At 35.4% G+C, this 26,607-nt stretch overlaps 1 protein-coding gene across 1 annotated transcript in view; it reads left to right on the top strand.

The window, feature by feature from the left end:
* The window catches only part of CDH10 (cadherin 10, type 2 (T2-cadherin)), a 62,010-nt gene that overhangs the window by 31,032 nt on the left and 4,371 nt on the right, over positions 1-26,607 (top strand). Inside the window, exons 3-8 of the mRNA XM_010571466.1 lie at positions 6,247-6,366; positions 8,098-8,265; positions 13,382-13,569; positions 16,543-16,796; positions 20,063-20,199; positions 22,818-22,939. Of these exons, the coding sequence (XP_010569768.1) occupies positions 6,247-6,366; positions 8,098-8,265; positions 13,382-13,569; positions 16,543-16,796; positions 20,063-20,199; positions 22,818-22,939 (989 nt within the window). The remainder of the gene's footprint in view (positions 1-6,246; positions 6,367-8,097; positions 8,266-13,381; positions 13,570-16,542; positions 16,797-20,062; positions 20,200-22,817; positions 22,940-26,607) is intronic.

The raw sequence follows: 26,607 nt of genomic DNA, 5'->3' as shown, positions 1-26,607 counted from the left end.
AGTAGCAAAATGGGGTAAATAGCAAATGAAAAGGCATGTCTTTTTCACTACCAAAGGTGAAAGAGGACCTACTGTAGATAGATGGTAATATTGATCAGATGTTATGCCTTTTATTGGCGGAAACAACACTGGAACAATTCTTTTTGTTCATTGGTTCCAATTCTAGTAGATGTTGTCATCATCTTTTACATTCTCCAGTTACCTTCTCTGAATTTTCACCATACAAGTGATGTTTTACACGTTAGATATTTGTTCTTTTTTTGTTATACCTTAAATCCAAGACAGTCTCTAATATGACCTGTAAATTTCAACTTGTATTTATGCCTTTGGGGCCTCTGGTATGTTATTCTGGGACTGCATTCTCAAGACCTCTGCTATCATCTGGAGCCTGCACTCTCAATCCCAGTGCTGAATATCACTGTTTTAAGTGGATGGGCTTAATCTCATCTCTATTTTAAGAAGTGTAAAAAAAATAGTCAATGATTCTGCAGTTTTGCAACTGTGTTGTCTATTTATACACATCTGTACCACAACCATAGTGATGAGATGTTCATATTAACTCAATATGCACTCATTTGAATACCAGAAGGAAGATATGGTAGCGTATCATACTGTGTAAGTTTACTCATATGCCTCATTTCTTTTAGAGCTACACTGTGTAATGTAGATAGCAGCTAGAGTTCAGAGCTATTGGGTTTCCTTCATACATTTTAAGTTTTCAGCAAGACTGCATATATCATTAATTTCATCAGTATACCACCATATCTCTGTTACTTAATAACTGAGTAAGTTGGTAAACATTTAATCACCAGTATTTCTTTACTAATTCATAAATTAAGGCTGTTATTGCCTAATGTCCTGCTTTCTTCACCAAAAGCATCAAAAGAAGTGCACAAGTAGCAAAAAAGTGCAGGAAGCATTAGCTTGAAATAATGGAAAACTGTGCACCCCTTGGAGGGCAGGGTTTGCTCCATCCTAAAATGCCCTGTACTGTAAGGTACTACAAAGAGGGCCAGGAGGTAAGAAAAAGGCTATTAAGTCTTTATCTACTCCATCTGCCCCTATCCTTAAGATATCAAATCATGATGTAGCCAGCTTCTTTCAAGCCAGAAACAGCAGTTTTGACTTCTTCCTCAGTCTGTGGTATTAGCTAGATGGATACCTGAGAATGTGGCTATTTCTATTATCAAACACAGTGTCTTGACAAAGGCCCATAAATTCTTTATTGTCTTGTTCATCTTTCTTCTGCTGCTTATTAATCATAGTAAAGGCAGAGATAAATGGGCCAACTTCAGGATCTTGCAGTTGGGTCAATATCCTAGAAGAGGTCTTGTTCTCCTGACGTCTTTGTACTGATTACCGGATATTTTCTCTTCTTTCACTTTTTTCCTTTCCTTATTTTCAAAGTTTATGACTCAGAATATTCTTACAGTTTTGACAACAATTTTCTGTTCCGTGCATCATATTCTTCACCTGTCTATCTCTTTCTGCTCATTCAAGGGTTTCTTTTCAGGACTGCAAATGAGTCTGTTTTCCTCTATACAGCTTTTCCCGTGGATTTTGCCTTTTTAGACAAGCTTTCAGAACTTTCTGTTATTTAGACCTTTTTTTTTTTAATCATCACATCCTTTCTTCTATTTGTTGATGTTTCTCTATTCATCTGTCATAGCCTGTATATTCTCTAGTCATTCCTTATGCTTATTCCATCCTGTATCTTCAGTGCTGTTTCTACTATCTGTCATGCTGGTCTTTTCTGCTGCTGAATTAGGGATATCAATATATGTTTCATAAGATGTAACTTCCCTCTGGGTTTACACATGAACTACAGGTTGGGTGTCCCACAGTTAGCCTGTCATCTCTACTTGTGTTTATCTTTTTGTCTTCCTCTTCAAACAGCATTTAGAGCTACTATTGCTCAGCTTTCTCCTGAGGCTTTTTGTACACTCCCTCATTAGTGCTGTTCCACCAATTCCCAATGCTTAGTCCTCTCTGCCATAGCATTTATCTTATAACACTTCCTTCTTGTTTCCAATTAATAAAGATTTTTTAATCTTATAGTTCTTTCACCAAACCCTTTTGCACCTTCTGACTTATAATTTTATAATATCAATAATGACAGATTTTGAAAACCCAAATTATTATATTATATTTTTCAATTTTTTACAAACTCCAATTTCACTCTGTACACTAATCCTGCCATAAGGAGAGGGAACAAAAAAGAAAAAAAAAAACCAGACAAAACCAAACCAAAAAACCCCCTCAAGATTAAACATTATTTTTCTATAAAAGGGACATCTTAAAAGAATTGGAAATCTCCACTGATGTGCTTGTTTCCAGCTTATTGTTTTCCAAGTTACAGGAGTACCATGTAGCCAAAGGTCTTTCTGACATCAGCTTCTCTGAATATGCAGACCTTTCCACTTCTTTGTTATTCTGCTGCATTAAATAGTTTATTTCAGGGGAGAACATGTGTCATTATTTCCTCTCTTTTCTGCTAGAAAGAGCAGAAAATTTCTATTAATTCAACATGTTATTTTTATGGATAATTTACTAGGGAGGGTACTTGCTGTGGTTAAATATCACATAGCTCAGTTGGGAGCAAGGAAAAGGAAATATAAGTTTCAAATTCAGCTCTACAATGGGTATTCTGTGGGTTCTTTGTCCTAGCTAATTAACTTCAGTGATTCTTATCTAATAGGTCTACCTCATAAATGCATTGTGAGGTCAAAGTCATTAATACTTGTATGGTGTTTGAAGATGCTTGCAAGGAACACATTAAAAAGGGCCAAATATATTAATTACTATCATAGTACCAGACCCTAGGGAGATTCAAACATTATAGTTAAAATTATGTTAAAATATGCCTTCTGAGAACTACAATAATCTGACAAATGACTGTTTATTTCTGGGCCTAGCTCATCACTGTAGAATTCTAATTTATCATATAATGAAATCTGCAAGTGTACAAGGAGAAAATCACAGAATTCATATATCGTATTGATAACATAGCTGATGCCATATTCTCCAGTATATTATCACTGTCTCCTTTATGCTGCCCTACAGAGTTCAGATTAGGCTTTAGATCCTGAAGGCCAAAGACTCACCAACTTCATCAGAAGCAATGTGTGCCTATGTAGAAGACAGAGTAAGGCCCAGACCAAATAGTGCTAAGTCACACCCACACTGCAGTTTTTAAACTGTGGCACGACTGATCATCTTCAGTGCCTCGTGATTTCGGGTCCAGGTTTCAGACCAGAGCAAGCATTGTATTTGTTGTATTGAGCATCAGTGGTCTTCAGTGACTTCATTGAACTGAAGCAAAGCAAAACAAGCTGATGGTTTGACATCAACATGTGCACAACATAACTGATATCCTGATATACTCCTCCTGTTTGCTTCTTTGCCTGTTTTCTATCAGGTTTTTCATAGGAATCACTGATCCCTTGGTGGAAGCCTAGAGAGCATGTCTCTCTTCTTCCTAGGAGCAAGGGCCAAGATCAAAGAGGTGACTTACTTCTGCATCTTGAATGGCACGCAGAAGTGTAGCGGTGCCCTTGCACTTTTCCTGCCAGGTACCTGACCGGTGGCTGCCCAGCAAAAGCCAAAGAGCTGAGCCAACATTAAAAATTATAGTCTATCCTTACTGCTTCTGGGTAACGGGGTGTACGTTACCCTGAGCATAAGCCACTGAGTAAATCGCACTGTGTGTTAGTGATGAAATTAGGGAGCCAAAGTCTCTTCCCACAGACTTTAAAGGGAACAGGATCAAATCTACAATTGTCAGAAGAAGCATCCGATAGATTTTATTGGGTGTATATGCAGCCATGCTCACTGCAGCTAGAGAGAAGAATAGCTGATATGATTTGTTCTGTTTCATGTGTATAAAATAGCATTAATTAATACATCATATGTGCATTATGACCCTCATAATTGAGGCAGCAGTAACTATTAGACACTTATTACATTGCAAATAGAACTTTTAAAATTTATTTTAAAGCTATTAAACACTTTCTTCGGTTTTCTTCCAAATTATCCTTCAACATCAATTCAGCATGTTTTTTTAAACTAAAATGAAATAAAAATATCATACAATTGACTAATTAATAAATACTGCTAGTTTGAACATATGAAGGAGATGTGAAAATTAGAAATAAATAATTCAGTTGCACGTAATATATACAAAATATCACCTTTCATGGGTTTGCAATGTAGACTTTTCTGATTAATCCATTGTACTGTTGTGATAGATGCCTTGATGATGACTGTTCTCTTTATGGATATAAAATGGAGGATTTGTAAACTTGACTTGGATAATGCAGTATTGATCAGTGTACTTGCTGGCTTGGTGGTTTAATTTTTTTCTGTTGCTTTTTTCTTTTTTTACTTGCAGTACTTAAGTTACTGAACATGTTTTGTTCTTATCCTTCTTTTACACAACACCTTTTTGCTATTTCAGAGCAAATATTCTTTAGGAGCAAGTATACATTCTAGTACTGCAGTTTGCTACACACTAGGATGGTCCAAAAAGTGCATTTCGGAACCAAGGCAATACTCCTCAGAACTTAAATATATTTAACAAGAAGGCCTCTGTATCTTTTAACAGAATATTTATATAGACATATATCTACAAATGGAGTTCACTGTGTCTCGAGATATAAGACATTTGTAAATCAGAAACAGATGAAATTTTTAGGACAGTTCTACAACCTTTACATTCTTATATTTTAAAGGTGTTCAGATTTTCACTTTCAGTCCTAGTCCAGATGGTCACTGAAACAATTATGAGTAGAGTGGAAAGTGTTCATAATTTTTATCTTATTTTTTCATTATACTTGTGTAGCAATTTTTTTGTCTTTTTTAAATTTTATTTTGTGTTTGAGGCTTTGTTCTGTTAACTCAGTGATTCATTCCATTTTAATACCAGAAATAATATAACCAGGAATTTGCCTATTATGCATTCTTTATGACATGCACGTAGTTTTAGGGACTCACTGAAACAAGTGTTTCTGTTCTAAAACAGTTGAAAACTGAACATTTCTGAGAACTCATCTGATTCAACAGTTAGGCACGTGCTCATTCTATCAATATTGGCGCAATTTTTCACATGAGTGAACAATTGACTTGTCAAAAGCAGATTTGTCATCATCTTCTGAAATCCCCCCAAAACTGAGGAAGCTTAGCATTTACTTCTATTTGCCTTTCTATGTACATTAGAATAAACATGTAATGTAGTCAAACTATGAGAGGGAATAAATAGTTGTGCCAAGTGTCTTGGATTTACAGGTGCTTTATTTCACAATAATTGGCAGTATTTGTTGGAGGGAAAAAATCGGGACAAAAGGAGAAATAGGTTTGAAAGTCTTCTGATCTTCAGAATAGCCAGTGGCTAACCAGTCACATGCATATGATGATTTATTTTCCTTTCCTTGTTTTTTTTTCACTTATTTCCTCTATTCTTAAAATCATATCTGCACTTTATGGAGAATGGGGAAGATACTTGTTGATAATTTATTTCTCTGGTGGAAGAGTTGAACAGGATGTAGAAACTATTTTGATTCAGCAAGAAATGGCAGAGGCAATGGTAAACATTTCATGTTTTGAAGAACGAGTATATTCCACTAAAATTTAGGGATGGTCTTTAAAATTAGAAAATTTTCTGGCGTCTAAATAACCAGCAGATTTCAAAGTCCGTATGGCAGTATTTCTTCTGGTAGTATCTATCTATATTAACACTTAGAAGGTAGGGAGAACAGATGACTAGTTTTTCCCAAGTTCCAATGACCTATTTAATCATCTTTTTCTGTCATGTTCCTGCATGTGTAGTTTCATATCATGTTGACATCACTGGACAAAAAAAAAAAAAAATTGTTCTAGGTAATGGAAAGCAGATATTTATTGTAATAAAAATAAATAAGTCTTCTGAAAACAGGAAGTGAGTACATAAGTATGAAATTATTGTAGCGGGGTAAGGATAAGAATTCAGTTTAACTATAGCTATTGTTTACCTTTGGTAACTAGATCTTAATCATGCCTGTGGGATTAGGGAAGTTTAGATTCAGTTTCTGTAGAGTGACATCCTGAAATAGGGAAGAATGTACCTGAAGTTGACTATAAGATCATAGATATATTTGAAAAGTCCAACTGACATTAGCTGAAATTTTCTTTGGGGTCTGCTCAAATGGAAATTAATGTTCTTGGACCTTCACCTAGTACCATGTGAAGCTAAGCTGACTTTGGATGTTTCAGGTACTTCTGTGGTGCAAGTTACAGCTACTGATGCAGATGATCCTTCATATGGAAACAGTGCCAGAGTAATTTACAGCATACTTCAGGGACAGCCATATTTCTCTGTGGAACCAGAAACAGGTTAGAAAAATTGGCATTTCCACTTACCATAAACTGTATACTTTTTCTTTCATTTTAAAAATCTTAGATCATATAAAAAATTAATTTTAGAAACTAACTGAAGTGAAATCATATTTCTTGTTTTTTCTTCATGAATTATAATTCTTATAATAAATATAAAAACTTAGATTTATTACAGCTGACACTATGAAGCACAAGTCACTTTACAGTTGTACTACTGATAGCTTAAGGATGTAAGTAACTACATTTCTGATAAAGACAAGAATAAAGGTTTGTGTCCTAGGAAATGTTGTTCCTTTTTTTCTTAATGTTTCTACTTGGTCTAATAAAAGGTTTTCTTTCTACTCATAAACCTTGTGCATAAATATCTTGAATCATTTTTAGCATGAAATTCAAACTGGTGTGTTGAGTTTGCGTGGCAAGGTTTTGGTAGTGGGGGCTACAGGGGTGACTTCTGTGAGAAGCTGCCAGAAGCTTCCCCTATGTCCGACAGAGCCAATGCCAGCTGGCTCCAGGATGGACTGGCCGCTGGCCAAGGCTGAGCCCATCAATGACAGTGGTAGTGCCTCTGGGAGAACAGATTTAAGAAGGGGAAAAAAAGTTGCAGTGCAACAGAAACTGCAGCTGGAGAGAGGAGTGAGAACATGTGAGAGAAACAACCCTGCAGACCCCCAGGTCAGTGCAGAAGGAGGGGGAGGAGGTGCTCCAGGCACTGGAGCAGAGATTCCCCTGCAGCCCGTGGGGAAGACCATGGTGAGGCAGGCTGTCCCCCTGCAGCCCAGGGAGGACCCCACACCGGAGCAGGGGGATGCCCGAAGGGGGCTGTGACCCCATGGGAAGCCCGTGCTGGAGCAGGCTCCTGGCAGGACCTGTGGCCCTGTGGAGAGAGGAGCCCACACTGGAGCAGGATTTCTGGCAGGACTCGTGACCCTGCGGGGGACCCATGCTGGAGTAGTCTGTGCCTGAAGGACTGCAGCCCGGGGAAGGGACCCACGCTGGAGCAGTTCATGAAGAACTGCAGACTGTGGAAAGGACCCAAGTTGGAGAAATTCATGGAGGACTGTCTCCCGTGGGAGGGACCCCACGCTGGAGCAGGGGAAGAGTGTGAGGAGTCCTGCCCCTGAAGAGGAAGGAGCAGCAGAGACAACGTGTGATGAACTGACTGCAAGCCCCATTCCCTGTCCCCCTGCGCCACAGGCAGGGAGGAGGTAGAGAAAATTGAGAGTGGAGTTGAGCCCAGGAAGAAGGGAGGGGTGGGGGCAAGGTGTTTTAAGATTTAGTTTTATTTTTCATTACCTTACTCTGATTTTGATTGGTAATAAATTAAATGCATTTTCCCCAAGTTGAGTCTGTTTTGCCCATAATGGTAATTGGTGAGTCATCTCTCCCTGTCCTTATCTGGACCCACAAGCCTTTCATTATATTTTCTCTCCCCTGTCCAGCTAAGGAGGGGAGTAATAGAACAGCTTTGGTGGGCACCTGGCATCCAGCCAGGGTCAACCCACCACAACTGGAATGGGAGCTGTGATGTAGAACTAAGGTTTGTTCAAGAAACAGCCTGTACTGAAGACTATTTATAAAGCTTATGAACAGAAATTTGTACTTTAAAACATGAAATTAATATTTTAGAAATCTATTTCACAGACTAATACAAAAAAGATGCAGCAGATTGTTGCACATCAAAAATAAAGAGATTATTAACAATTATTGTTTTTTCTTTGTTTATTTAAGGCATCATCAGGACTGCTTTGCCAAACATGAACAGAGAGAACAGGGAGCAGTACCAAGTAGTTATCCAGGCAAAGGACATGGGAGGCCAGATGGGTGGATTATCAGGGACCACCACCGTGAACATCACTTTGACTGATGTCAACGACAATCCACCTCGATTCCCCCAGAGTAAGCTGCATTTAATTGTTGCCTTGCACTGTAAGAGCTTCAAACTAAAGAGTTAAGCAATCACCATCTGGTTTAATTTAGAGTAAATCTAGATTATGGGGCACACATGAACAAAAGGCTTATGTACTGATTTATTCACTGTTATTAAAGCAGTGTATTAAATGTTACAATATTTGTTTGTTAGGAAAACAGTTACATGGTCAAATATAACTGCACCAAACCTGGAATACTTTCCAGTACTATGGGAGGGGGTGGTAGGTGGACTCATAAGAGCATTAGAGCAATGTTTTTCTTTTCCCTCACCTATTGCTTAAATCCTACATACTCCCTCACTGTAAAATAAAACATGTAGTAATTCTAGGTATGCAGAAATGTTTGAACTATAGTATCTGCTTAAATATTTAATCATGAAGAATATGGAAAAGAAATTACTTGAAGGGAATCAAGCAGATTTTTTACTTTTCTAGTTATAGTGCTACAAAACCTAACAGAAAATTTCCCAAAGTAAATGACATTTAACTTTTTTTTTTACAGCTTAAGTTTACCAAAGCTTTTTATAATGCTTTTTAACTTCTGCTAGTACAGCTATCAAGACTTTGTATCGTCAAACTAAAATATAAAAACATTCTTGGTCTCTATGCAATATGGAAATATTAAACTATGTAACATCAAACTTGTTAAAGGTTAAGCATTTTGAATACATTTGAAGCCTTTTGCATATACTGAAGTTGTAATATTTGCAGGATGGTTTGGACATACTTAATAGCTAAAGGATTTAGAGTATCCTCACCACCCATATTTTCTTCTTTCTACTGAATCCAGTAGTTACTGATGATCAGCCTTCAGGCTCAAAATAACACAATCAGCTTCAAAGGATTCTGATTTTAACATGCTTTTTATGGCACAAATGGAGTACATAATTTTGTTCAATTTAATATTGTAGTTAATATGTATGTGTTTAGCTAAGATGTTTATCAGCATGTGGTTTCATATACACACTCAAAATAGAAAAAGCTTGAACAATTGAGTACTTACAGTTTGTGCAGTTCCACACAGGCCCTATTCTGGGCAGAATTTATTGTTAATTTGTCATTTTATGTTCTTTTTATTTCCACAAATTTTTGATTTATTATTTTTCTTGTTTCCATTTGTATATAGAGGTTTACAGTAATTCCAGTGCTGTGCAGGTGAGGAATACTGTATTACTCCTCTCTGGACGTACTGAGGAAGACTATTCAAAGAGGTGTCATGTTCAAAGCTTTACAGGAAAGCTAATTTCAACAGTTAAATTAAGACAGCATATAAGCATCAAACATGCATATTTATTCTCTTCTCTCCCCCCCCCCCCTTGTTTCTTAAACAATGTGTTAAATTAATACTTAGAGCAATGGAATCAACTTTCTAGACCGTTTTTACATGACTTATCTAGCAATGCAACATCAGATTTGAATCTGATGAGGATTGATGTAGCATCCCAGAAATATCTCTGCATTTTTCTATTAATATCAGTGTAAATCAGGTGTGACCTCTGCTTTAAAGAAACTTTCACTTTTACTCTCATGGGGGGGGTGTGTGTGTTGTTTTGGTTTGGTTTTTGCTCTCTACTTTCTCTCTGACAATAGCTTTGCTAGATATAAATGTATGTTTCACTGGAAATGAAGATTAAAACATTCATAGAGCACACTCATTTTATGAGATATATGAAAGTAAAAATAGCCATTGACTTCTTAAAAAATCTTTATATTTAATCTCAAAATGCACATAAACATTATAATGATTCCTGATTTTAATAGAGTTCAATGAGACCACTCAAATTGATACTGATTAAGTTAAATTATTCTTATTCTGTTCCATTAATAAAAACCAGATGTGTATTAGGTTCATGAGACAATCATGTTCATATCAGATTTATAAGTTACTAGGAAAAATATTAAAGGTCCATTATGTTTTCACAGGACTCAGCATCTTACAGCTACATGTTTCAATAAAATGTTTCAGAACAGATTAAAATTCTCCCACAAGAAACTCAGAATTGTAGAAAATTCTATGTATTTTATTTTATCATACTTTATAAAAAAAAAAGAAAAGAAAAAAAAGCAGAGCCATTAATTCCTCTGTTTAGATTACAGAGCAAGGTCTCTCCAGAATATTTTTCTCCTTCTTAAGATCTCCTGAAAACCATATAGGTAGTAGTGGCTGCTCTTCTGAGGAAACATGATAGAATTTAAAATGTTATCAAGGTTCTGCACAGAAAGGCCATCAAAGACCTCAGATATTGGATCTCTGTTTCAACTGTAATATTTCCAAGTGTTCTTAGAAGTGAGGAGATGGTGTTGAGCAATGATAAATGTAAAAAGTCGTTTATGGACTTAGAAGCCTGAGTTTAACTGAAACTTAGTACATCTGAGTTACAGCAGCCCATGTCTGCTTTGAGACTATAGCCTGTATTACTCTATAAAAATATTTACCTTTACATTATGTGCCTATTCAAGAGTAAATGGAGAGAAGGGTAAACATGAATAAGATTGCTTTTTCATTCTTTATGACTGACTGAAGTATTTCCAGACACAAGTGTGTATACTTTAATCTTCCAGCTGATTTCCACTCTCCTTAGTATATGGAAAAGCTTTTCCTCTCCTTGATCCTCCCATTTTTATTCCTGAGAGACAAATGAAAGAATGTCACTCACCGGAGCAAATACAAACAGAAAATTACCCTCCTTGACGAATAGAGGAAGTGAGAGGAAAAGGACTGACAGAAAAGTTTTGCCAGAATAATTCTAGTTTTGTGTAGTTTGTGTTCTGATACAGTGCCTAAAGCTGCACTGCATCCCATACTTAGTCAATGCATTAAATGTCTTCAGTGAAAAAAAATAATAAAATAAGCGTCTCATACTATGGTGGAGATTTCTATAAATGGATAGGTTAGACATAAAATTATCCTTCATATTGTAGGTTTCTGGTTATTTTCACTCTCTGTTTCCACTACCTTATTAGCAATTCAAGATATGAGCTCTTACTACTTTGTAGACTAAATTAATTAGTTGGCTATTGCAGCGGAAGTCAAAGTAGCATCCACAAGGCATAGCTTGGGGATGTAGTTTTAAACATTTGAGAAAAGAATGTGGCGAATAGGTGACACACCATAAAACTAATTATAACATATAAATATTAATTGGGGAAAAAAGCGGTCTTTCACCGTAGTCTCACATAGTACTGAATAAATACTAAATGGGAGCAGAGGCTATTTTTTTCTTCTGTTTTTTTAACCATTAGGTGATTACAGAGAGATTATATGCTAACGTAACAAAGTACACAGATTTAGGTATTAGAGAAAGGTAATGAAAATGTCATAGCAAATGCAAGACAAATCACTCAATTGAAACACCAAAATGTAACTGAGCAAAAATAAATTCATATAAATATTATGTGGAGTGTATATGGCCAGAAAGTATTAATTCTGCTGCTGTATATCAGTTTCATATCAAAAGCTAAGTAAAATTATATGAAGAAATTTAATTTCAATATTTTTCATTCAACATTAAATTACAATCTATATGTGAATATGTTGGGTTTTTTTTATTTTTTGTTGCTCTTTTTTTTTTTTTTTTTAGGTTTGGCATACTATAACATATCAGAACAGAAAAAACTAGTTCTGTAGAATGAAAGTCTCAAGCATCCCAATGAATAATAGGGGTTTTTTTCAGTGAGTGTTTCCAAACCCAAAAGCAGTTCCCTTGTCACTCTGTAGCTGGCTGGTAATAAACTCTATTAAGAGACACTGATAATCCTCATGTGACTCATCTGTGTTTTCCCAAAGGTATGATAAGATCATGTTGGAAGTGGCCTTCCTGTACTGCCTTGCCACTGCTCTCTCCCCATGATTCTTCCTGATGGCACAAAACTAATAAAACTCTCTTTATGGACTTTTCTGTACTTCTTATTTGTAACGAGGTATATATATGCTGCCTTTAGGGTAGCCTGTTCAACTTTTTCCTGTTGTGGTTGCTGGCCTTTACCACCTCCACTTTTTTATTACTGTTAACTGAACTATCTTTCTAACTCATTTTACTTAACTTAGGAAGTCTCTAGGCAAAATGGCAAATCTTGGAACACTTAACTAAGGCCAGAGAAGAAAATGTTTTTCAGTAGAGCTTTGATGACTTAACTTTCATCTTTGGAATGACAGCTGTATCTGCGTTCATTTTAAAATCTTCTTCTCAGAATTCTTCATGTGTGTTATGTGTCCCACATGTTTTCCTACTGTATGTTCTGACAGATGGGACCAGAGATCTCAACACTTATTTACAGTTTTCACAGTAAGGTTAGGACATAGAATACTAAAATATATGGTAAGATATTTATTTTGATTTATTGTAGCATGTCTGAATGTTGGCAGTTTTATTCCTATGGTTTTTATGAGCTGTATGACACCACAATAAAGGGATACAACTGAGCTAGAGAAAGTAGTGCAAAACCAAAATTGCAATGTTCATAAACCTTATTTAAGTATGAAGTAATGGCTTTAACAAGTATAGGTACACCTTCTGCTTGTGGATCTTCAAAAACCTATCCCTGCATTAAGATGTCATTCAATTTATTTAATATTGTGTCTGACTATCTAATTTTGAAAGCTGAAATTGCTTAGAACTGGCCAGTGAAGTCAGGGGGTTCTGTTCTTTGTATTGCTTCCATGTTAAACTAGATGTAAAATGTATCCCAAAAGATTCACCTTAGATATTAAAAGGAAAAAAGCAGAGTAAAGACTGAAAAGAAGGCAGAGCAGTCTTTCCAGATGATGTTTCAGGAATGATATAGACAAGAAAAGTACAGACATAGTTGATTCTTCTTTGAGATAGGAGAATAGAGGTCCTTTTCAAACCTATTTTCCTATGATTTTGTTTTTCTACAATTTTGTTTTTGATCTTCTACCTAAAGTTTTCACCTGCACAGTTCTCTGTCTCAACATTTTGCCAATCCTCCCATTATTAAACGGCAAGTTCTCTAGAATAAAAGATACACAATAATAGGTAATCAGCTATCATGTGACACAATGTTACTTAATGCATGTGTAATGGTTAATGAGGCTCCTGAGTGGCTCTTTGTCTCTTTGACAGGTACCATCCACCTCCGCATTCCCGAGTCCTCCCCAGTTGGGACAGCCATTGGCAGTGTCAAAGCCACAGATGCAGACACTGGAAAAAATGCAGAAGTAGAGTACAGAATTATAGATGGCGATGGGACAGATATGTTTGATATTGTGACACAGAAGGACACACAGGAAGGCATCATAACTGTGCGAAAGGTGTCTATTAACCACGTTCACTAAATGATTTTGGTGTCAATGTTATGCCATAAATGTTCATTGGAAAAAAGTGCTTAGATCATGTGATGACATATTGTAACTGCTTAACACTTGCTAGCATTCCCCATCAGTGACTGAACAGTACTATTTCCTTTTAAGATGAACTGGAAATAACAGGTGGTAACAATATCTGAGATGCAGCACAGGTTTAAAGCACTTTTGTGAGCAAAGTATGTAAAAAATGGACCATCCCCAATGTGTTACTACTGTCTCTGTGACTTCAAATACAGACTTCTTTAGTATTCATGGAACATTTTCTTCAGCAAGTAATATACAGTTCACTCGCTACTGAGAGACATAGGTTTTCATTATCTAGGAGACCCTCATCAACTTAGGTGACCAGTGTATGCCAGAACACAAACACACTCATGGAAGCAGAGTCACAAGCTATACTGTTTTGTTCCTGTTCCCAACACATCAGCTGGTGAACACATGAGCAGAGAATAATGATGGTGACCCTGTTTCAGAGCTAGCTTTAGTTCTGCCTTCTGTCTTGCATGTCAGAACACTTTCAGAAGTGTAAGGTTTCACACTTAGAAATGCCATTGTCCTGCTCCTGAACAATTTTCCTTCCAGAAGTCCCTCAGTCCTCTTCTTTGGCATTTTCAGATGTGTTTCTAAAGAGTTCAGGCACCATTTCTAACATAAAGCAGTGTTTATATTAGCTTTTAAAACAAATCTCCTTAAGCATAGAATAACAAATTGAACACTACTCTAAAATATATCTCCACGTCTCTTGACAATGGCAACCAAGGAACAGGTAAGTTCTGCAAAGATCAGAGTGTGTTCCTTTTTAATCTCTATGTTCTATGTTCATAGTCAACATTGTAGTTTAGCTGGGAAGGAGTGAAAATACAAAGTTTGGGGCCTGTTATTTATTCTTTTCCTAGAAGTTTGCAACAGCTTCTCTTGAGATGCTCCTACCTTGCTTGTTTCATGTTTTTCACAGTCTGCTATTATATTAAGTCAATACAGTCTTGAAAAAACAGTCTAATAACTGGATCAAGCATAAAAAAATCATAAGTTACAACACAGCAGCTCCAAAATGTCACCAATAAACGCTAATGAACAAGATCTTCACATTTTGTCATTGTCCTGGTTTCAGCGTGAGTGAGTGGCTGGGTGGTGTTTAGTTGCTGGCCGGGGTTAAACCACGACAGTCATTAGCAATCTCACACATTTTGCAATTTTCAGGATGCTTTCTCATATTGATAAGTAGCTTATTCAGATAGCACAGACAACAGCATTAACTAGCAAGGAGGAAGATGTGCTCAGTTTGTTCATTTATGAAAATAGTCTTTATTTTTTTATTATTTAGCCATGTTGATTGTCATTTCTGTTTTCAATGGTGAGTAACTACAAATAGCTGGTGTTCCTTTACTGAGCCCTTAAGTTACTAAGTCTGAATTTAATACCTGCTGCAAGAGAACTTAGTCTATACAAGTTTTTTTCTATACAAGTTCTCACAGACAAAATAATTGTTTTGCCACAATTTCATATATTTGGGTGACAGTTTTGTTCATTACTGGTGATATGTTGGAATACCTGTATAATCCACACATTTTATATCCATGTTTTGCAGTATAGCCTGAAGAGATGTCCAAACTGGATGTGAATGTCCTAATAGCAAGTTAACTACATCTGCGTGGTGCACCTTCTGGCAAATTAAGCCAGCTAATTAGAATAAAGCAGGACTAGCATGGCTTCTTTGCTTCTAGGCTTGAAGCCAGCATCCCTTAACAGCAGCGTGCTGCACTTTATAGACATACCAATAGTCTCAGATCTAGCTTAAATAGCAGCACTGTGTTGCATTTCTCAATTATACTTGTAGATATTCTCCCTTCTGCTCTAACTACTTTTTAAAAACAAGGTTGGGACAGTGGGGAAACTCATTCTTTTACTGGACTGCATCTTTCTGCTCTTAAATAAAATATTTAAATTTCTAGGCTGCCACTCTGGCATCTTTCATGAACATTAATTTGTATTTAAAAACAGTTAGGCAGAAAGAACAAGTCTTCTACCCCCCATTTTGATGAATGAAAACCACCAGTTTGATATCTCCCTGAGATTTTGCAGGAGTTAATGAAGTCTTCTTTGTGTCAGAAAGGTAAATTCTCAGCTTGCTCATTTCCTCAGTAACATTAATTAGCTAACACTTTTCATCTATGACAGAAAAATTTGAAGGAATAGAGGTTCTTTTCTATCCAAAATGGTTTCTAATTATAACCCTGAAACTTTCCTCCTTCCATTTTAAAAAGGAACTGCTGACAAAAATGTCAAATCTATTTTGTAAAAAAAATAAAATATCTCTGATGTTGGATTTATTAAATTAAATGAAAAGAAACAAGATTAAGCTCTTACTGTTTCTCTAGATATAGAGAACTTTGATACACAACCCATCCTTAAAATAAACCTAAAACATTCCTGATATTTAAGGCCAGCTACATTTTTCTGACAATAAGGATATTTAGGCCATTTTGAGTATCCAAGATTTTATAGTATTTCCTGAGAAATACTAGTAGTAAGTACCTTTTTCTGAAATGTCAGTATTTCAAGTTTGTATTTCAAGTATTTTAAATGCTTATATGATTGTTTCAAATCCATATTCTTGTGAAACAGCTGCAAAATTCACTAAATAATTGGTAAATATGCACTGAAAATCTTTTTGTCATTTGTGCTATGATAATTTGTATAATATTTAGGAAGAGAAACTTCCTCTAAAAACAATGGAAATTTCTTACTATACAAAGTGATGCCTATGGTGTGGAAAATTTGAACTGTATTGGGGTTCCCCCAACCCATGGCAGGATCTGACAAGGCTTGAGTCCTCTTCAGTTTCCATTATGTATATAGGTCAACATCTGTCAATATGTAATGTAATTTAATAAACTTTATCATCATCTTCATTTTTAGCCACTGGACTATGAGACAAGACGACTTTATACCTTGAAAGTAGAAGCTGAGAATACCCATGTGGATCCACGCTTCTATTACCTTGGGCCTTTCAAAGATACAACTATTGTGAAAATCTCCGTAGAAGATGTAGATGAACCTCCCATCTTCAGCAGATCTTCTTACCTTTTTGAGGTCCATGAAGATATTGAGTTGGGGACAATAATAGGAACGGTAATGGCCCGGGATCCTGATTCAGCCTCAAGTCCAATAAGGTAATACTCCAGTCTCTGTAAACGCATAATTTACTAAAGAAATTAAAGAGACATAGAAATACAACATGAATTTTCACTACACATTGTACACAGGAAGAAGATGCTAATGTTTTTTTCTGTATTTTTATTAGTGTCCCAGAGATATACAGAATTGAGAATGATGCTATCCGTAAGCCTCCAAACACCTCAGGGAACAGCCATTCAATTGCACACAAGAGACACAGAAAATGTTTTGTAGTACTTCAAATCTCAGAGAACTTATAAAATTACACATTGATTTCAAGTAGGCTCTTCAGGACTACTCGCTTCACACTGTGAAAAAGTGCCAAACCAGTCTGTGGCCCAGGAAGGGTACAGAGCTTTCTAACGCTTCGTCTGGTCAGTCCCGGAATGCACACAGGGCTGATATCCGCTGCTCTGGTTGGTGCGTCCTGCTTTGTAGGCTTGCAGAGTGATTGCTATACTGGATAAAATTATCTTTGTGTGTGCTCAGATACCCCAAGAAATTAGACATTGAAAGATTAATATCTTTAAAAATCTTTTCTGTGTATACTACTAGATGATACATGCTACATCACATCTAGCTGAATGTAGTAAACTATATTTTAGTGTGGGTTTGTTTGTTTGATTTTCTATAATGCATAAGCTTTAAGAAAGAGGTAAGACAATGCTGTCCAAGTTAGATGTGTGTTGTCTGAAATACCAAAGTAGAAAAATTACATTCTGGCAAAAGAACCTAATTTACTGACTTTGAAGTCAGTTGCCACATACTTCTTAATGAGGCCTAGGTGGTAAAACTGGATTAGGAAATGAGACTGAATCTAATTTTCTCCTATGGTGATTCGTGTGTATGGAAAAGATAGGAGATAACACCAAGCCTCTAAAATTTAAGTATATATAAATAACTTAGCATTGCATCTTTATCCACTCTAATTGCATGAGACAACTGACAATTTTAGTAGTTATGTTTTGTTAATAGTGACTGGAAGAAGAACAAACTTGGTGCTTTGGGTCATTTTGTTTCTGACACAACTTGATGAATAGAACAACTGCGGCAGCTATTTCCCTCATCGCTATTATTTACACGAAGTAGCAACCTAAAGATTATTTTATATAATTTTTCTATGTCCCATTAATGTTTCTTTCATTCCCCCATAGAAAATGATTTAGAAGAGGCAGGTAGAGCAAACCAATATTAATAAGGGCAAAGAAATTTCTAAAAAATTGAAAGGGACCTTGAACATAGATTTAGTTTGCTTGAAGAAAAACATTGAAGATATATGTGATAATGCTTTTCATAATGCTCTTCATAGTACAGTCATTTCTTTTAGCTTTCATTTAATGCTATTTAGTTGAAGTCAAGAACTTTAAAACAATTTGCATAGCGTAGATCAAATTCTTTTTAGTATTTGCTCTGTTCCTCAACTTCCAAAGCAACCTTGTATATTCATTCAAACAATAATTACCTAGGATAAGTTTTTATAAGCTTTTACTTCTTACAATATCAATATTAAATACAAAGTACTATGTCTTTACCCCAGAAGTGAACAGCTAACATTTAAACTAAAGTATTTTGAAAATTGTCATATTTTGAAATTAGGGCAGTTTGTATAATATTTTAACACTGCTATAAAAAAAATATTACAGCTTCAGGTTGTAGAATTTATTCAGTTTTAATTTTTTTTTTCTGTTAGCTGTTTATTTTAAATATTAGTTTCTGTTTATTAAAATTCTATATAAGTTAGGCTTCCTATAAATTGAGTGCCAGTAGCTTCCTGTTGCACTAATTTCTATTTCTGTTCAATGATATAGAGGTATTTTCTGAAAATAATAATTTTGGTAGCATTTTCAGGCCATTAGAAATAATATGATGGATAAAAGTATGTGCTTATCTCATGGTTATTATCAAATGATATAGAATTTTTAATGAAACAATGTGGAATGGATCTTGTTAGCTAGAGAAGTGATTATTGCCTATTGAAAAACTGTTAGCTAGAGTGCTGTCAGGATAATTTTTCCTCATTAAAACTCCTTCCATGGATGAACTAAAATCAAATGCTTATCATACAAGCCAAATAGTCTTCAATATAATTTCTTTTAAAAATAACAGGTTTTTGTTTAATTCTAACTAACAGTTATTATAGTCATCTAGTAGTAAAAAAAATAATTTGAGCAAATTTTCCCTGCACTTTCAGAAGTCTTTTTTAGCTGTTCTAATTTTCTTTTGTTTTATTTTTTTATTCATTTTGGTGTCAGCTTGTTCATTTGGGTGATGTTTGTTTGTCTGTTTTACATATTTATGTTATTGTGTGTGGTGGAGTGAGCAAACAAAACCCACAAAAATGTTATAGAGATTATTTTCATATTACAGCATTTTTTCATTGGCTCTATTTAGTTAAGTACTGTAAGTAAAAACAGATACACTTGATGAACTGTTTAGATCACTCATAAAAGTTCATAGAAACATGAACACTTGTCTCCATTGCACTGTCCAAGTGTACTAGCAGACTTTTTTTTAATTTGGCCCAATTCTGCCAGGTAGTTCGGTAAATGTTCTGTACTTCACAAAATCCTACATTCAGTTCTACACCAAAGGTTCAATCCTAGCTTTGAAAGCAGTGTTAAATATTAGAAAAAAAAATGGAGGAAAGCGCAAATTTCTGATTCTAGTTTGACATTCTGCCATATTGTGTTAGTAGAAGTTTTGCCTGCAGAAGTACAGCAACTATAGCAACATAGAAAGTCCTTTAACATCAGTATATTCATGAAAGTGAAAGTTTGGTATGTGAACTTACTTTTATAGAGTTTTTTTTAACTTGATCGCTAATAAATTAACATATCCTAAAGTGTAGAAGCTGAGCTTATAAAAATACTTTTGAAAAGCTCATAAATTAGCTGTCAATCTCAGTCTGAAGGAACAGTACATTAAAGACAATTTTCCTTTCAAGATTAAAACAATTCTTTATTTATTATATTGACATTCTGACTTTTTTTTATGGTTCTCATATATGTCTATAAAAGCTCAGATGGTCAAATATTATACTATTGTATCATATTTATGAAATTTTTTAAATTTTTATTCCTCATTCTATGAAAGTAACCTTGAGAATTTTCACAAGTTTTTATAGAAACTAAATGTATGTCTTCTCAAAACTAACCTTTGTAATGTAACATATAGAACCTAAAAGCTATATTGACTTGTGAAACATGCTTTCTTCCATTTTCTATCATTTTGACAATACTTTTTCTTTCTTTATCATATTTAGGTTTTCTCTGGATCGTCACACTGACCTTGACAGGATATTTAATATCCATTCTGGAAATGGGTCCATCTATACTTCTAAGCCACTTGACCGTGAGATATCACAATGGCACAATCTTAGCGTTATAGCAGCTGAGATCAGTAAGCCAATTTGGTCTCTTTTTCCTTTCAGTTTTCCTTAGCCTGCAAAGTTACAGCTGTGACTTCATGAGAAAAAAAACTCCCTTCCTTCCCCCTGCCCCTTTCTATTAGATATTCTGGGAAAGTAAATTGGGGGTAGCTAACAGCAGCTGTCTCCTCATTGCTTTTTTCCTCACCTACTTCCACCACTGACCTTTAATGTCCAAGTTACTTCTGAAATGTTACCCAATTAAATAACAGCACTGCAGTAATTCTGTTTTCTTCCTTTTCTTTGAGGACAATGACATGATTTTGATGTTAAAGTAGCAGAGTTCAGGATGGTAATCTATGTTTTTGTCTCTATCATTTTCTTTATTTATTTAGAAATAATTTTATTTCCTCCTGTGGTATCTATACCTACAGCTCTTGGAATCAATACATCTTACAAGTTAGGTTCAATTTCATCCCTAAGCTGTAGCATTTCTTGGACTATTTAAAACAGGTCTCTAGATATTTTCATGTTAAAAGTACAAAGAAGAAAGCAGAGATCCTCCTAAACCTGCTACATTACTGAGATTAATCACCTGACAGAAAATTTTCTAAGGGACAAAGGTCTGATCTTTGAAATCAGCTAGTGAGGATCACTTGCTTTCAAATACACTGTTTTTTCAGGGTTAATTCTATATCAGTCAAAAAAAAAAAAAAGCGCTGATCAGCAGTGCAACGTGGCTGGCAAGAACTACACTGCAGAAAACTAAATGAAACGTCATGTCTAGCCAATTAACCACTCTTAGCTGCCCTGTCCCCATTCCTGTAGTCCAAAATAATAGGCTGGTTGTATTGAGCACACCCAGTAGCTATAATTTAAAAAAAAAAAAACTTTTTTTTTTCCACTTGTGATGCATAGTCCTGAACTTCCAGTCCTTCACAGTGCTGTCCAATATTGTAAGAATACTTTTCAGAAGTATTTATATAACAAAAAAACTTAGTATCCTTGTGTGTTTATATCAAAGTGCTAAACTTTTTTCCTTGTGAGGACACTTTGAGTAAATTTACATTCTGGACCTAGCTGGAGTAGCTAGCATTCTCCAAAGAGGTACTTTAGTTTGGGAGAAAGAAGTGAAGGGGGAGATTTAGGTCTTTAAATCTTTTAAAATATTATTACCTGTGAATCTTATGGCTTGGACAAGTGTACTCTTTGCTGGCTGAAAAACTGGCCGGATGGACAAGCCCAGAGGGTTGTGGTGAATGGGGTGAAATCCAGTTGGCAGCGAGTCACAAGTGGTGTTCCCCAGGGCTCGGTGTTGGGCCCCATTCTGTTTAATATCCTTATCAATGATTTGAATGAGGGGATTGAGTGCACCCTCAGCAAATTTGCAGATGACACCAAGCTGGGATGCAGGGTTGATCTGCTTGAGGGTAGGGAGGCTCTACCAAGAGATCTGGACAGGCTGGATCGATGGGCTGAGGCCAACTGTATGAAGTTCAACAAGGCCAAGTGCTGGGTCCTGCACTTGGGTCACGGCAACCCCATGCAGTGCAGTGTTAAGAATAGAACATATTTGGAAAGTTAGTACAAAAATGCAAAAGGATTTGAAAAACAGTGCCGTAAGCCTGCCATTTTAAAGAATTCAGGATGTCAAAAAGATCCACATCATACTCTTTAGCAAAGGTGTTATTAATAACAAGTGAATTTAATGCCAGCTACTCCTAAATGTTTACTATTTTATTTGAAGCAGCTTAAAAGGAAAAAAACATCAGTAATTTTGAATCATCTTTATTTTCACTTATCCCATTCCATTAAAATTCCAAAATCATACAGTATTCAGCTACCATCTAGAAGAATTCCAAGAAATGTCTGCACTTTTTTACTCTCAGGCGTTATTTCAGATTCTTAGTATGGCAACTAGATCAGCAAGTGAGAACAGGATATCTTGTATTCCTGAACTAACCTATACTAATGAGAGGGTACTCTAAATGATACTAGGATTTTGGCATTTGGCAAGGGGTGGTTACTATTCTTGTTTCGTAACCTAAGGTCTGAAGATCTATATTCATATTTTTTAAGGCAATTTAAACATAAACCCTTTGATTCTGATCAATTCTTTACCAGATTTTTTTGGGGGGGTATGCTTTCATTGGCTTTGTTGGAATTTCTCCCTACTTATTCAGGCACAAGAGAGGAAAGTCAGGCTTGAAAATTTTTCAAAATATGTATGCACAAAGTCAATAATGTCTTTTCTGTGTTTAACAAAACAGATCACAAAGAATTTTAAAGTTAAAAATCAAAACCTTACAGCAGAACAATACTCTTGAGCACACCAAATAATCAAATTTGTCATTATAGTAGTGGGCATACTTTTCATATACTATATTTGCATAGATTGTTAACAGTTGCAGTCCCTATTTTCATGTAAAATCTTAATTGCTCACTAGATACCAATACGTTAATTTATTTACTCTAAGCAAAACATCTTATTTTTCAGAGGGCCTGATTTTTACCCGGTATCAGTTTGTGTGCTAAATTTTGACCAGTTTCAGACCTAATCTTGCATGTCTATTGCTCATGAAATTTGGAAGAAAACAGAAAACTTTTAGTAGGAAAATAAAGTCATTATTCTTCTCTTTTCTCCTGTCAGACAACCCCAAAGATACTACTCGTGTTCCTGTCTACGTAAGAATTTTGGATGTTAATGACAATGCCCCACAGTTTGCTGTATTCTACGACACGTTTGTCTGTGAAAATGCAAGAGCTGGACAGGTATGCCTTTGAGAAACACTTCCACTATCCAGTTTTGCTACAGCACTCAACTGTAGATCATTCTTGCCTGTTGCTTGGGAGAAATCATGTCCAAAATAGCTTTTGAAATGTTAAAAACAAAAGCAAAGTAGCTCTGTAGGTGAGGCTTAGAGTGAAATATCAATATATTACAACAGCTTCAGTGTGTGAATTATCACTTTTCTTTACCTAACCCTGTACTACTGTTAAATCCTGGCTAGATATATCCAAGAGACATGGTCATAATTAGTTTTGCTGTTATCTTCACAAAGTAAAATGTTATATGTAACTACTAAAAAGTTTGATCTATATTCTCAATAACTCTCAAACAGCAAAATTCATATATATTTCAGTCCATGCTGATGGTGATTACAGATATTTACATGTCACGCCTTTTTTTTTTTTTGGCAATTGTTAGATTTATCTTTTATTATCACACCAAACTTTTGTGTTTTGCCTCTTAGAGGCTACAGAATCTGTACTTTAATTAAAGTGAAACAACTGCACTACTTAATATCTAGTTCCTAATAGGCAGCTGCTCATTAGAACTGTTGAAAAACTGTTTTCCTATTACAGCACAGCATGTCCCAGAGCACAGTCAGCCAATAATAAATCCTTTAAAATGGTAACAGTAGTACCTCAGTGCAATCAATTTAGCACCTTTGAATAGAACATGGGAGAAGTGCCAGCTTGTCTTAACTGAGTCCTACAGGTATGGCATTCAGGTTGTATTACAAGTTTCACATTCAGGTTGCTATTCTTTCTAAAGTAACATCAGCTGGAATTAGAACAGAGGATTTAAGGCCCAAATTTATAATGCATAAAATACCTAAAGGTACTGAGCAAGTGCATTTGTCTGCTACGAGAGTTACAAGAGAATTCAAGCTGTTAGATAAATAAAAATCACTGGCTAAGCATCTAGAATTTTTTGACAGTTGCAGTGACTTGTATAAATGCTAAAATAATATTTTAATCATTTTCAATATGAGACATGGATTAAGAATTGGAAAAGTAGAGCTCTGAACTTTCCTCTTCCAGTTTCACAAAAAAAAAATCCTGGGGGAAAAAAAATCTAAATGCATTAATCCACAAATCTTACTCTTTTGAGCTTTTAGAATCTGTTTTGTCCAGGTTACTAACTATAGAGCATAGAGGAAACACTTACTAGAACAGTTATATTTTCATGTAAACATATTTCGAGGAATTCTTTTTTTCTGAGCTATCTAGAATATTGAGGTCAGTATAATTAGAAAGTAAATATAAAAGTTATTTCTGCATTACTTTTTTTCTTTTTACATTCAGAAAAGGCTGTCAGTTAAAAAGTTGAAAAAACCCATACTAATCATTTATGACTAATAAATGAGAAGCTAAATAAGTATACATATCCATAAATGTTTATTTAAATTGTTACAGAGCTCAGTAGTGTCTCATTTATCAGAAAAAAGTGCCAAGTTTCCTAAAAGGGCTGTAAATATAATAACTTTTTAAAAAAAATCTGAGTTGCAAATGATTGTTTAAAGAAAACAATTCACAGGAAGAGAAAAAAAATGCAATGCAGGATAACATGAATAATCTATTTGAATGTAATTATATTCTTGCTTACTGGTAGATCATAAATAAGACTTGTTATTTTGGATTTCAGTCTGTCCTGAGAGATTGAATCTAATCAATCCACACTGAACACGGTTCTCTAAGTTTGATTCCTCATACATCTGTACTATTTTTCTTTCCTTTCAGGTTTTCATAATTACGTTTGAGCCATGATCAAATGTAAATCTTTGTTAGATCACTGAAACTATTATGGTACTTCATCAGTCACAAATTCTGTGGTATTCATTTCAATATTTCCTATCTCCTACTGACAAACGTTTTAATGAATATTATAGTTTTCCAGTTTCTTTGTTTTCCCTTAAAATTTCTATTCACTTAGTTTATATAGAAGTTTATATAATATATATACATGCATATGTATAGACCTACATATATAGACACACACACTATATATAATATATATGGATGTGTGTGTATATACATATATAGACACATACACATCTATGCATATACATAGCAAGAGAGAGAGGGAGAGTGCTTTTTAGGAAATGTGATTTTTGAAATCTGAGTGACTTAAAGGGCCTGTGACTGTTTTCCTGCTTGCTATTACTGCTGATGTCACATCATACCATGACCTTCCAAACAACAGGAATACCCTGTTCCAAAAAGCTGAAGGTACAAACAAGCAGTGCCTCTGGCAGAATGCCATTTTGCTGGATGTTGCTCTTTTAACCCTCCTAAAACCGAGGACAATCCTGGTGTGATGGCATAAAGGGGACACAGGCATTCATGTGAGCTATACAAGGCTGACTCAGTAGGAGTTGAGGGGAAGAAAGGAGCAAAATGCTTGGACTGCTGCAGCGCGGTACCCAAAGAAGTTCAGCTGTCCTTCACCCTCAGGCAAGAAGAGCCAGGAGTTGGGCATCTGGGCAGGTGGATTCCCACTGGTTTTGTCAGCTCCCAGCTGCCACATATCTGGCAGCTCAGCAGCCAGCCTCCAAAGATCCTCTGAGGTGAAAGACAGGAGTCAGTGTAGAAAGCAGAAGTCAGTCCTACTTTAGAGACTTTTTATATGGAAGCCGAGTATATTTTTTCTACATATTCGTTTTCCCTATAGTAATGGTCAGAAGAGGGAGAAACAAATTTAAAGAAAAACAAAACTCCAGTTGAGAAAGCAAACAAGCTGCTGTATTAAAAGAAATCCAATCCTTGCCTCGTGAAGAAATTTGTTGCTGTATTCTGGATGGACAGGAGAGAAGTTGGGAGTTAATCATGCATTTGTTAAGGCAAACAGGAGTACATTGCAATTGTTGATGTTTAAGGTGTTCAGTCCTGACAAAAGCTGTGATATGAAGAGAAATGGCTGTATTTGGAAGAACTGGAAGAGGAAAAACAAACAGGGTTTAACAAGTATGCCACAGGGAAGGAGTAGTGTCAAAAATTAGATGTAATTCCATGCTTGAAAAAACACTGCAATTTAAAATGATGGATCACAAATGAAGAATAAAAATGACCTAGGCTAAATATTAACTTATTTTTGGAAGTTAAGCTTAAGAACATAACTCAACATTCATGCATGCATGCACAAAAATTCTGCCATAGGTACAGTTTTTATTGCTATGGTATTAAAAAAACCACTCTGAAATACAGCAATAAATACATAAAAAATTTTATTTTGGGGGAAATGACATTTTGCCACCCTTAGGCATAGAAACTTCTGTGAAAAAAAGCTACACATTATTTACCTGGCAGATAAACAAATGTTGATAAAGGGCTTGCCATTACTTCCCCCCAAAATACCCAAACTTTTTGTAGGCATTGCAGAAAGCACTCAATCCAAATATTGAACTGACCTGATGCAGTTTACTCTGAGAATTGTGACACCAGATTCTCATCCCACTCTGAGGTTGTGCAGCTGTAGAGTATGCTACAGTGTTTTACAAGAGTTGAAATACATATGTAATCTAACTGGCATTTTTAATCTCAGGAGTGTTATTGGTGTGTTTTGCTATACTAATAAATAGAAAATATCTTGTTGTAGAAACAAATGTTATTATTTTGAAATTTAATTTGAAACTTTAACTTCCCTATCAGAAAAA

This window comes from Haliaeetus leucocephalus, unplaced genomic scaffold (assembly GCF_000737465.1).
Source record: "Haliaeetus leucocephalus isolate CR32 unplaced genomic scaffold, Haliaeetus_leucocephalus-4.0 Scaffold328, whole genome shotgun sequence".
NCBI classification, from domain to species: domain Eukaryota; kingdom Metazoa; phylum Chordata; class Aves; order Accipitriformes; family Accipitridae; genus Haliaeetus; species Haliaeetus leucocephalus.
Note: the sequence above shows the minus strand (reverse complement) of the source record. Positions and strands in the feature narration are given on the sequence as shown.